The sequence below is a fragment of the Ictidomys tridecemlineatus genome, chromosome 15, assembly GCF_052094955.1.
Source record: "Ictidomys tridecemlineatus isolate mIctTri1 chromosome 15, mIctTri1.hap1, whole genome shotgun sequence".
Classification (NCBI taxonomy): Eukaryota; Metazoa; Chordata; class Mammalia; order Rodentia; family Sciuridae; genus Ictidomys; species Ictidomys tridecemlineatus.
The window spans coordinates 27,606,257-27,619,764 of record NC_135491.1 but is presented as its reverse complement, the minus strand read 5'-3'; the positions used below and the strand labels follow the sequence as shown (position 1 = coordinate 27,619,764).

The 13,508-nt window shown below is 44.7% G+C and overlaps 1 protein-coding gene across 1 annotated transcript in view; it reads left to right on the top strand.

The window, feature by feature from the left end:
• Abcc12 (ATP binding cassette subfamily C member 12) overlaps nt 1–8,467 on the top strand; it is a 77,649-nt gene extending 69,182 nt beyond the window's left edge. The window contains exons 25-30 of the mRNA XM_021720728.3: nt 1,437–1,626; nt 2,080–2,239; nt 3,374–3,452; nt 4,469–4,582; nt 7,555–7,719; nt 7,819–8,467. Coding sequence (XP_021576403.3) covers nt 1,437–1,626; nt 2,080–2,239; nt 3,374–3,452; nt 4,469–4,582; nt 7,555–7,719; nt 7,819–7,905 — 795 coding nt within the window. The 3' untranslated portion in view covers nt 7,906–8,467. The remainder of the gene's footprint in view (nt 1–1,436; nt 1,627–2,079; nt 2,240–3,373; nt 3,453–4,468; nt 4,583–7,554; nt 7,720–7,818) is intronic.
• The last annotated feature ends 5,041 nt before the right edge of the window (nt 8,468–13,508 follow it).

Here is a 13,508-nt window from a genome sequence, read left to right as displayed (position 1 = left end):
CTTGAACACAAAGCATGCAGATTTCTTAAATATATGGTTACAGTATTGCTCCCTCCCCCTTCTCTCTCTTTCTCTCCTTTCTGAAGGATTGAACCCAGGGACATTGTAACACTGAGCCACACCTCCATCCTTTTTTACATTATTATTATTATTATTATTATTATTATTATTATTATTATTGAGATCAGGTCTCATTCTTGTTAAGTTGCTGAGGTTGGCCTTGAACTTGGGATCCTCCTGCCTTAGCCTTCTGAATAACTGGAGTTACAGGTGTGTGCCATCAAGCCCAGCTATTCTTCTCTTAAATATTTTTATTCTTAATTCTACATCTTCCAAGGCTATTCTACTATTCCATAGTAAGAATGCAATTATTTCCTCAGCTAATTGAAATTTTTCATGGACCAGAGATCTGGGCTGGTCAGTCACCCTGACAGGGTACATGGGATTCCTATTTCTAGTTGTTAATAGGGAACTTTGTAACTTCAAAGGAGGGGTTGGTCTTATAAAGAGGCCAAACTGATCTCCTTCATTAGACTTTGCATTTCTTGGACTCTCAGCAAGGAAACTTACATGCCTTTTCCTTTTGACTCTAAAGACCACTGAACTTGACATCCTGCATTCTTGCCTTTTCACTTCTAGTACCCTGATAGCTCTGGTAGATACTGAAATTGTATCTGATTGAATTCTGCAAATCTCAAGTCTCAGCCTGGATTTGCCACAGCTTCAAGGTCACACTGCTGACATTGCCCAGGTCCACGGGGCCCGGTGTGAGCTGTCCCTTGCTTGTTTTCCCCTGCGTCACCCTCCCCTTGTTCCTTAAGCAGTATAGCCCCGTGACTTTCTATTCTTCAAAGTACCCAAGTTGGTTCTGGCCCCCTCTGTCTAGAAGGCCCTGAACTGGAATCCTCTTGTAGCTGAATCTTCTCAGCATTTCTTGGTCTCAGCTCCAATGTCACATAGATGTTTTCTTCAGCCCTCAAATACTCCTACTTCCCTCTCCTCTGCCCACCCCACAAGTCCATAGGCTGTTCAAACGCTCTGTTTTATTGTCTGCATTTCTTTTTTTTTTTTTTTTAAAGAGAGAGGAGAGAGAGAGAGAGAAAGAGAGAGAATTTTTAATATTTATTTCTTAGTTCTCAGCGGACACAACATCTTTGTTGGTATGTGGTGCTGAGGATCGAACCCGGGCCGCACGCATGCCAGGCGAGCACGCTACCGCTTGAGCCACATCCCCAGCCCCTTGTCTGCATTTCTAACTGCTTTTCTTTTTCATTATCTGACGTCCCCACTGGAACCTGAGCTTTTTGGAGACCAGGGTTCTTATGGGTCAACTTCACCACCACAAACACCAGAACCTGGAGTTAGAGGAAGGAATAAGCTAAACGAATGGGGAAATGAATAGTTATTAACCTGTCGTTGGTTATTCTGCTTTTCAGACCTGTGTTCCCGAAAGCACGCATCCCCTCAAAGTGGGGGCCTGTCCCAAGGACTGGCCCAGTCACGGGGAGATAACCTTCAGAGACTATCAGATGAGATACAGAGACAACACTCCCCTTGTCCTCAACGGACTGAACCTAAACATAGAAAGTGGGCAGACGGTTGGGATCGTCGGAAGAACAGGTTCTGGTGAGGACAAGCCCTGCTTTTGTTTCTTTCAGGCTGTTTTCCTTGAATCTGCCTTGAATGTGTTAGGCCACCCCAGAGAGTGAATGAAGGGCATGTGTGTTGGATCGGCTATAATTTCCCCTCACATCTATTTACTGTAAATTAGGACTTCAGGTTAAATGGTTGTGTGAGTTGGAAGCAACCACACATCCCTTTTTATATTAATTAAATGCGAATCATTCTGGTGAAATGAGGCTCAGAGGATGACTTGTGTGCTAAAGGCCCCTGCGAGGACGGGCAGGTTAACTGTGACAAGGCTTCCGCCCCCCCCCCCCAAGTGAGGAATTTCTGCCTGCACAGTCATCCACACAGAGTCATTTTCGTTGCATTAAAAATTCCTTTAATTAAATGCCGGGGCATGATGGAAGCACAAACGAATGTTGGATTTGTTGTTGTGGCTTTTACTGTTCCCAGGGAAGTCGTCACTGGGAATGGCCTTGTTCCGCCTGGTGGAGCCAGCGGGCGGCACGATCCTCATCGATGAGGTGGATATCTGTACCATCGGTTTGGAAGACCTCCGAACCAAGCTGACCGTGATCCCCCAGGATCCTGTCCTGTTTGTAGGTACAGTAAGGTAGCTGTTTTTGATCATCCTGCATTCCTATTTTTGGATAGTGAAACCAGACCCACAGTCCCCAGGGCTTGACTGGCCTGGGGCTGTCCTGTCTCAGGGAGGCAGCATCTCCTTGGACTGTTGGTACCTGTTTTTTTGAGTAAAGCCTTCGAAGGAGATGGGGAATAGAGCCATGAGCTTTGCCTTTTAGAAACTACATTATTAATAAGCAAGATGCTTTGATATGTAGGGTGAGCAGATATCCCGGTTGGCCCTGGACAAACTTATTTTATGCCTGTATCCCGGCATTTCATCTGGCTTAGTAATGGCCTCTTTCAAAGGTACCCCAGAGTGCATAATGGAATAGATGGATGGTAGCCTTACATATGAAGCCATCTCTTGGAAGTGCATTAATTTGTTCCTACTAAAGAGCAAACAGAAGCTGTTCAAGTAAAAGAACAGCAGGATTACAATTTCCATGGGCCCAGGATCTGAGGTCAAAGCATGAAAAGAAAGCTGCAGCTTCTCAGTTGGTCCAGTGAGAGGGACATTCCCTCAAATGGAGCACCCAACGAGGCATGGGTGTTTACTGTAGCGTGGCTTGTAGGAGAAATACATCTTGAAACACTAGACTTACAGCCTGCCTATGAGATGCTCAACCCTATGCAAGGTCCTGGGAGCCGCAGAGGTACTTCTGGCCTCTGAAGGCTGAGTAGATTTGGAATGCCAGCTTGAGTTACTGGCTTTATCTCTCTGTTTGCCAAGAATTTATGGAAGGTCAAACCTACTTTGCTGCCCAGGGACATGGAGAGGCCCAAGTGTTGTGCCTTCCTCTCTGCAGGGCTTCGCATTTCCGTCTGCCTCAGTGGTCTCTGATTCATTGCAGAGTTGTGGGTGTTTGGTATCATGGCCAGGGCTGAGCACTGTTCTTGGAGCTGCAGGCTCCACACCTGCCCCCTCCTGTTCTCCCCTACCTGCCCCAGAAAGAAACCATTGCTTTGTCTTTTCCAGCTTCTAGAGGCCACCTGCATTCCTTGGCCCACAGCTCCTTCCAGCATCCCACTCCTTCCCCATGTTCTTGTCTTTGGAAGGACCCCCCAACCCCAATTCTCTCGTCCTAGGAAATCCAGCTCCCTCTCCTCTCCTTTATTGCAGGTACAACTTGGATCCCTTTGAGAGTCACACCGATGAGATGCTCTGGCAGGTTCTGGAGAGAACATTCATGAAAGACACAGTAGGTTTCTGGGACTGTTCAGGATGAGTCCCATTTCCCAGCCTCAGTTCCCCCAGATACCTGGTCCAGGTTTAAATTTGACAAGCACTTGGAACAGCACTAGGCCAGGTTTATTTTGTGGATGCCACATACGTCAGTAGAATACAATCCTTATTTGCTCTTTTTCTTTTTTAAATAAAAAGCAGCCACAGGCACTATTTATTATGGTTCTGCAATGATCCAGTTAAGTGTCCTACGTGCATTGAGCTCACTCAGTCCTTGCAACAGCTCTCTGAGGTTGGTGCTCTTACCCCTTAATTTAGGGGTGCAGAAATTAAAGCTCAAGGGAGAGACATGTCCAGGTCAGTGAGTAGCAGAATAGAGACATGAATCCAAGTCCAGCTGATTCTAGAAGGGGAGTTATGCCTTATTATGAGGCCAGTGGCCTCATTTATCAGGACAGATAAGCCCCAGGAAGATAAGGGGGTATGGCCTATCTTAGGAATGACAAATACGACTGGTTTGAGGAGACTGAGTCATCTGTGATCAGGGAGCCTCCCCATCAGAGCTGCAGTCTCAGGTGGGGTCAGCAGGTGAGCATCCTGCCTATGAAGCCACATGGTGCCAACATGAGCATCTCTCAAAGTCACTCTGGCTTTTTGCACGGAATAAATCAGCCCTTGCCCATGACCCTGTCAACCCCAAATGTTCCTGTCCCACAGTAGCCACCCTAAAAGCCATTTCTCCTTGTTTGTGTGTTCTCTGGAACCGTCTGTGCATCATTTGTACTCTTTTGGTGAGTTGTCTACGGGGTTCTATGAGTCACGCTGTGATTTTAAATTATTAATGTCCGCCTCCTCCCTGGTCTTTCCCTGGTGCCTGTTTGCAATATTGAAATGATTGTTGTTTTGCACTTTCTTTTCTACAGTAAAATAAAGCGAGCTGATAAATGCAAGAGAAGGGGGCAATCAATACAGACGATTCAGGACAATTTTATAGATCTTCCGCATAAATGTGGCATTTTCTATGTTTTATAGATAATGAAATTCCCGGAAAAATTACAAGCAGAAGTCACAGAAAATGGGGAGAACTTCTCGGTAGGGGAACGTCAGCTGCTTTGTATGGCCCGAGCCCTTCTCCGTAATTCAAAAGTAAGGAAACAGCACGGAAAATGGATTGGTCAAATTTTGGCTATTTCCTGCAGTGCAGCTCAGTCCAGGAGACGGGGCCCGGCGTTTGTCTTTCAGCAAAGACAGAGCAATTGAGCCATTTAAAAACCGATCACTTTCTCTTAAGACAAAGTTGTGAGGGGTAAAAATTGAAAAATAACAGCCATTTTCAGCAGTAGCATCTTCCTTTCCTGGGCTGCCCCACCAGGAGGTCTTGCTTAGGTATTCTCTCTGTTCCCCTAAGTGGTTTGAGTTTGAAAAATCTGTCTCTCAACTTTTTCCCTTTGTCCCCGAACAATTCTGTGTCCTCAGAAATGGTACCCAGGACACTCAAGAAGGCCAACAGAATGCTAGCATTCACAATTTGTAAAACACATTCCCATTTTTTTTTTTTTTTTTTTTTTTTTAGTGACTTAGCTAGCCTTGCTTACTGATTTGGAGAATGCCATTTTTTAGGAAATCCTACTCTGAATCCTTATCAAGGGTGGGACACACCTTGTGTATTCTGTAGATGTGCCAGTGGCAGGGGAAAGGGAGCCAGGACTGTGCTTGGTGCCTCCTATGGCAGTGCTCATGCTAAGTGCTTCTGTGTCTTTCCATTTCTTTCTCATAATAAGGCATAACTCCCCTTCCCATGAGGGAATGGAGCCATGGAAAAGTAACTGGATCAAGATTCAGCAGAGGTGGGAGTTTAAGCTCTCTAATCTGTAAAATCAAATCAGTTCTGTGGTAAGCAGAGCAATGCTCCCTCTACAAAAGGAAAAAAAAAAAGATGTCTATGCCATGATATCCCAGACCTATAAAATATGTTCACTGACATGGCAGAAAAAACTTTGAAGATAGGCTTAAGTTCAGGATCTTGAGATGGAGAGATTTTCCTGTATCTCATTGGGCCTAGTCTATTCACAAGTCTTTATAAGAAGCAAACAGGAGAGGAGTGATTCCAGGAAGGGACCATGGGCTAGGGAATGCAGGTGGTTTCTAGAAGCTGGACAGGGCAAAGCACTTTCTTCCCAAGCGTCTGCTGGAGGAACGCAGCCTTAATGACATCTTGATTTGGGATATTGTTGGCTTCTAAAACTATAAAATGATATATTTGTTGTCATTTTAAGCCTCGAAGTTTGTGGTCATTTGCTACAGCAGCAGTAGCAAATGTATCTAAGTGTTGTTTTTATACCCCATGCTGGTTTGCTGAAGGCCTCTTCAAGGTTCCTTTTTTTTAAAAAAAAAATAATTCTAATTTGTTATATATGATGGCAGAATGCATTACAATTCATATTACACATAGAGAGCACAACTTTTCATATCTCTGGTTGCACACATGTAGAGTCACATGGTTTATGTCTTTATACATGTACTTAGGGTAATGATGTCCATCTCATTCCACCATCTTTCCTATCCCCACACCCCTCCCTTCCCCTCCCACCTTTGCCCTGACTAGAGTTCGTCTATTCCTCCCATGCTCCCCCTCCCAAACCCCACTATGAATCAGACTCCTTATATCAGAGAAAACATTCAACATTTGTTTTTTTGGGATTAGCTAACTTCACTTAGTATTATATTCCCTAACTCCATCCATTTACCTGCAAATGCCATGATTTTATTCTCTTTTATTTCTGAGTAATATTCCACAGTGTATATATATATGCCACATTTTATTTATCCATTCATCTACTGAAGGGCATCTAGTTTGATTCCACAGTTTTACTATTGTGAATTGTGCTGCTGTGTCTGTGTGACTGTGTCCCATCAATGTTTGTATGCTATTTTTAAGTCCTTTGGGTATAGAACAAGGAGTGGGATAGCTGGATCAAATGGTGGTTCCATTTCCATACTGCTTTCCATATTGGCTGTACTATTTTGAAGTCCCATCAGTAGTGTATGAGTGTGACTTTTCCCCCACATCCTCTCCAACACTTAATGTTGTTTATATTCATAATAGCTGCCATTCTGGCTGGAGATGAAGTCTTAGAGTAGTTTTGATTTGCATTTCTCTAATTGCTAGATATGTTGAACATGTTTTCATATATTTGTTGATTGATTGTATATCCTGTTCTGAGAATTGTCTGTTCATTTCTTTGGCCCATTTATTGAATGGGTTATTTTGGTGTTTAGCTTTTTGAGTTCTTTGTATACCCTAGAGATTAGTGTTCTATCTGATGTACAATGGTAAAAATTTGCTCCCAAGATGTAGGCTCTCTATTCACTCACTGTTTCTTTTGCTGAGAAGAAGCTTTTTAGTTTGAATCCATATGCAACAAAATGGAATTAATCCCTGTCTCTCACCATGCACAAAATTCAACTCAAAGTGGATCAAGGACCTAGGAATTAAGCCAGAGACTCTGCGACTAATAGAAGAAAAAGTAGGCCCTAATCTCCATCATGTGGGATTAGGCCCCGACTTCCTTAATGAGACTCCTAAAGCGCAAGAATTAAAATCAAGAATTAATAAATGAGATGAATTCAAGGTTTCTTTCTACATATTTGTAACATTAGAATACACCATTTTAAAAAGGAGGCTGCTGGGCTGGGGATGTGGCTCAAGAGGTAGCGCTCTCGCCTGGCATGCGTGCTCCCGGGTTCGATCCTCAGCACCACATACAAAGATGCTGTGTCCGCCAATAACTAAAAAATAAATATTAAAAAATTCTCTCTCTCTCTCTCTCTCTCTCTCTCTCTCTCTCTCTCTCTCTCTCTCTCTCTCTCCCTCTCTCTTAAAAAAAAAGAAAGAAAAAAAAGGAGGCTGGTGAACATACAGCCTTGTTCCTCCAGCAAGCCTCTCTAAGGAAGGTGAAGTGGGTGTGATTTGACTGTTCTTTCACTTTTTCTTTTGTAATTTTTTAAAAAATGGATGCTTTGCTCCCTCTTTTTAATAAATAGAGCTGAGACTATGAATTCCCCTTTTGGCACAGCTTTGGCTTAGCATGATTTTTACAGTGTTTCTTCCTTGACAGATCATTCTCCTGGATGAAGCCACCGCCTCCATGGACTCCAAGACAGACACCCTCGTTCAGAGTACCATCAAAGACGCCTTCAAAGGCTGCACGGTGTTGACCATCGCCCACCGCCTCAACACCGTTCTCAACTGCGACCGTGTCCTGGTCATGGAAAATGGGAAGGTGCAGAAAGCTGTGGTTGGCTTCACCTCCCCAAAGCCTTCAGTGGTTTGGGCATTATGGTGGGTGATTTTTTTTTTAATTTCATTTCTTCTCTTTTAGGTGATTGAGTTTGACAAACCAGAAGTCCTTGCTGAGAAGCCCAATTCTGCATTTGCAATGCTACTGGCGTCAGAAGTCCGACTGTAAAAATCCCTGGGGCTGATCTGAGTGCAGGAGGAGGGTGTGTGAGATAAGTAGGATGAGTCTGCAGGAGCCGGAGCTATCAGCTCAGCTGGGTGCCCTGGCCACAGCCCCCCCCACCCTGGAGTACCGGGTCCATCTGGGCCTGAGGTTGTGTCCCCTTTCCTACCCAACCTGTGAAACTTCACCTCAGCTGGAAGGCTTGGGGTTGGTTCTGGGTGGTGGACAGAGGCAGACGGGAGCTTATAGATTAAAAAGTTGCCCCTCACCTCCTAAAACCCCAAGGATCCCTCATGTATCTTCATCAATATCATCCAAGTACCTGAGAATGGAAACATTGTAACTTTCTGTTGAAAATCAGTCAAAGCAAACAGAATGGGAAAATGCCTAGGCATGGAGCTTACAAATGTTTCCTTACCTTGTTATCAGAAGGGAAAAGAGTAGAGTTCTCTTCCTGTTTTAACTCCTATTCACTTCTATCTTGACTGCGTGATAAACAGTAACTACACAGATCTGTAGCATGAGTGATTATAGTGTTTGGTAAAAAAAAAAATTATTTTGAAAATCATATTGTATGTTCCAATTGATCTGTTAAAATAACCAGGAAAACAAAAATGTTAGAGTTTCTCTATAAATGACATTTTTATATCTTCTTTATTGGTCATTAAAATGCGATAGGAAATTAAACTACCCTGAAATATTGACTTGCAATTATTTTATTGAAGAGATTCCAATTTCCGCACTGTTTCTTCTCATAGATCTTCATTGTCTTCTCCCTTGACTCTGTAATACTCCTACACAATCATTCACCAAATGAAAGATTTTCTTTCCAACCTCAAGGTTTGCTATGATGGATGCAGGAAAGATGCATGCCCAGTAACCCAGGAGTGAGATCTGTTAATTCATGGTGACATTTGGGGGGGGGGATAAAAGTATAAAATCTATTGAACATTGTGTAATATTTGCCGAGGGGAACACCCCAGTTCTGGATAGTTCCATGCTGCACCCTTCATTCTGTTCCCCTTCTGAGTCTTCAAAAGTGTTCTCTAGTCAGGGTTCTGTGGAGGAACAGAATTCACAGGAAGTATAATTATAAAAAGGGAATTTATTAGATTGGCTTACATGTCTAGAAGCTGGATAGTCTACAATGGCCATCTGCAGCCTGGAGAGTTGGGGGAACCAGTAGCTGGGCAGTCCAAGAGGCTGAAGCCCTAGAACAAGAGGGATTAATAGTGCTACCCTAGTCCAAGACCTAAGCCTTCTGGAGAATCACTGGCAGAGTCTGCTTTGTCAAGAGTGAAGAAGTGTCGGATATCCTCAGATGACCTCAGCAGCAATCAAGAATCCCTTCAAGAAGAGTGGAGTTGCATTTGCTGTTGCTTCCTGGTTCTTCCAATTTTTATTCCATCCAAGCCACCATCCTACTAGATGGTGCTGCCCAGGCTTAGGGAGGGTCTCCATTTCAGTTGGCTATCGCACACTTCAATCATTCCTAGACACACCCTCATTGACACACCCATAAGCCTCTCAATCATCTGCTAGTCTTAATCCAATCAAGTGAACAATTGAAATTGACCATTTTAGTCTCATACTCCCCACCCCCCCCACATCCTTCCAAATGTGGAGGAAGGCAGTACCTGACACGTGAGCATTCAAGAAACACTTGTGGCAACCCAAATGGCAACACCTGATGAGCTCTCTCAAACACAAGCAGAGCCTGGTGGGTTCCCCTTCCAGGTACGTTGGCATGTCAAGATCTAAAGGAGAAATGCTGAGATTTCTAGTGGATAAGAGCCAGGAAGGTAAGGGGGATTTAGGGGCTTATGTCCATCAGATCTTTCTCCAGTTTACCTCTGGCCAGGCCCTGAGCAGGTGAGGCCAGCACTCCTGGGCCCAGGCAGAGCTCCCAGTCTGGTGAGGGTGTTAAAGCTCCAGCTCAGGCAGTTCAGCATGGAGCGTGGGCTCTCAGGAAGGATGTGGCTGAAAAGGTCATGAGTAAGGGGGTTCCTTCGGTGGGCATCTCCATGCCAAGCGTGGACTCCCTGTAAAGTGGCACGGTGTATTTTTACACCATCAGCACTTCCCCCCCATGATGTGTGACCCTGATCTGAGGTCATCAAACCCTCATCCTCAAGGCAGGCTGAGTGCAGCTAGCACCTTCTTGGATGTCCGGTGACCCACGTGATAAGTCTACTAGACCTGTTGTTGGTCCCTGTCAGTCATGGGAATCCACACCAATTGTGTGGTGTGGGGGAGGATGCTTGATTTTGTACCAACCTGGCACCATCCAGGCCGTCAGCCCCTGATTTCAAGGTGTATCCGTGAGGACAAAGGTAAGCTGCAATGATCCCTGTTGCTCATTCAGAAGCCTTGAGGGATGAATCACCTCCTGCGGCTCCTTTCCTGCCCACTCTTTTGGCTGGTACTGGCAGGAAAGAATACTGATATCGATCCCGACATCTGCTGAGCCTTTGCAGTGTGCCAGACACCGTGATAAGCATTTTTTCATGAATCATTTCACTGAATCCTTACCTCACCCCGTGAGATGGAAGCTAAGGTTCATTGAGGTTAGGAGCTTAGCTACAGGCGTGCAGGAAGAAAGGCCCAGACAGAGGATTTGAACCCATCCACTGGGACTCCAGGGGCCCTGCTCCTGACCCCTCCACAATAGAGCCTCTCCTGCCCTTTCCCCTGGACCTGTCACAGGGATGGTGATGGCTGTCAGGATCACACGTGGGGGACAGTGACTTTTGGAGAGGGGGCTGTTTGCATGTAGACCATGGAACAGTTTTAGTGAACCCCCACCCTGACCCCGACCACGGCTTATCACTGCAAAGTCAGGCAAGGAAAGAGGATGTTGAATAATAATAACCAACATTTACCCAGGGCTCCTCAACAAACAGGCTCTCCTCACTCAATCCTGGACATATCCCCAAAGTCCTTACCTACTAGGTCGGCATGTTGCTGCTCCTCACATGTTGAAACCAAAGCACCAGAGCAATAGTGTTGAGAGATGGCTTCTCTGGGAGTGGCTCAGGTCATGAGTCCAGAGCTTCATGAAAGAGGCTCAAAGGAGTTGTCTACCACTTCCACCATGGGAGGACACATCCAAGGCACCATGTGTAAAGCAGAGCCCTCAATGGATGCCACCTTCCAGCTTCCAGAACTAAGAGCAATACACTTCTGTTTTCATAAATTACCTAATGTAGGGTGTTTTGTTATAGAAGCTCAAGTGGACTAAGCAGTACCAGTGTTATCTTCATACTACTGATGAGGAAACTGAGAAATAACATGTCAAGCTCACCTTGAAAGCCAGTGCTGTTAAATTCCATGTGAAAATTGCTGGAAATATGAGATTCTCCAGGTGAGAAAGAGCAGCATTCAGGGTCAGAAAGCCTATGTTTTGGTCAGAATGGGCCCAGCTCCACCGCAGTAACAAATGAACCCAGATCTCAGGGTTCAGCGATGGCTACGTTTCCTATCCTCTTCCGCTGTGGTTCAGGCTTAACATCTGTCTCTGGCCATCATCACTCTTGTGGGAGAGGGCAGACAGGCATGGCAATCAGAAGTGACACATGCCAGCCAGGCATGGTGGTGCACACCTGTATTCCCAGAGACTCAGGAGGCTGAGGCAGGAGGTTCACAAGTTCTAGGCTAGTCTGGGCAACTTAGCAAGACCTGTCAAAAAAAAAAAAGGAAGGGGATGTAGTTCAATGATACAGCTACCTGGGTTCAATCCCAGTACTGAATTAGAAAAAGGAGGAGACATATGTCACTTTGTCATATGTCACATTTCATGGGCAAAACAAGTCACATGGTCACTTCTGAGTACAAGAGCATGTCAATATGTTTGTGGCAAGGGAGTTGTGTTTATATATGTCACCTGCAGGGAGGAACACGACACCCAAGAGCCACACTTCATTCTGCGGGAAATTGTATGATCCTTCTCTTTGGAAGGCCAGCAAATAGTCTGAACAATATTACAACCTACCAAAACCTGGGCTTGGGTCTTGGTTCTGCCACTTGAGTGACTATGTGATCTGGGAAAAGCAGTTTGCCTTCTCTGAGCTTCTGACTTCTCATCTGTAAATTTTGAAGTTTAGACTGAGTACCAAAGTCATTTCAGTCATAAATTTCATTTAGGAGAAACAAAAAGGAGGTAGAAGAACAATTTATAGAGCATTAATAGTGATATTTAGATGTTCAGAGGGATTACAGTGTCCCCTCAATGTAATTATTTTCTTAAGTGTTAAATTTGTTAAGTCGAACAAAGTTTAGCCAAGTTCTGGGTCTTCCCTTACCATCGGCCTTGAGGCTCAGGAAATAAGAAATTCTCTGAAAACTTCTTCTCATTTATTTTGCTGTGTTCTGACTTCCTCTGCCTTTTGGGTGATCCTGAGCTCAGTGTCATGAATTAGAACCTCTTCGATATTCTTTATCTGTTGCCAACAGAGAATGAGGAAGCCCCTGACATTGTTGTTATAAATTAGTAACCAATGGCCTGTGGCATGGTTCACAGTCATTGGATCCTGTGTTTGATGGTAGCTGGTACGGAGCAAGGGTAAGTAAATGACAGCCCACGGGCCAGATCCAGGCAGCCACCTGTTTTTATAAAGTTTTATTGGAACACAACTATGCTTGCTGACTCATTATCTATGACAGCTTCCACATTCCAAAGACAGAGTTAAGTGATTGTGACCAAATGTACAACCTCAAAGCCAAAAATGTTTGCTGTCCTAATCCTCTACAGAATGAGTATGTCAACTCCCAATTTCAGCCTTGGCACGTGATAGGAGTCACGTGGGAGGAGAGTCTGCTGGCTCACGGTCATGGCTTCTGCTGAACAGCTTGGTTCTGTGGACTCTGAAGCTATGGCAGCCACCTTGTGCTATGGAGGAAGGGGACAGATGGGCGAAACAAGTTCTTCCTTATGACACTGAGTGGCTGAGTTGCCAAACCCATAGTCATCCTACCTCTTGCCTTGAGATGTTTCGAGAGGAAACCTTTCCCTTAATGATTGAGCCAGCTTAACGTGGGCTTGCTGTTACTTGCAGCGTCGTGCAAAGATGCTGACCTTGACCGGAGCTTCCCCAGAGCTACGATCCCCACCCAGGAGTCCAGGAGTTAAGTCATATTCCTCCAACTTAGATGGGGTCCAAACAATTATTAGTTCACATCATTTCTCCTCATTCCATTTATGAATATTTTCCTTCCCTACAGCCCCAGATCAGAAGGATTCTAAATTCACACATTTTATTCTTGCTATTTAAGTGAACAAATCTGAAATCAGCCTGGAATTGTTGGTAAAAACTGTTCTTTGCTAAGAAGCTGGAATGACTTTGGCCTGAATGGAATGATTTAAAATGGATTGAAAAAATGCAGGAGGTCAGTTTGGGGTCAGATGGATGATCAAAGAAATCACTTTTCTTTGGGCCATGTATAGAAGGTCACCTCTGGGTGAGGCTAAATCGAGCACTAAAATCTTCAAATAAATGCTGATTTCCATGGAGAGGTCCTGCCTGACTTCATGATGTGCATGCTCGTGGCTCCTGCTGAAAAGTCGTGGCTCTGGTGGGACCAGCATTAAAGGGCCAGACCAACCCAGTTTC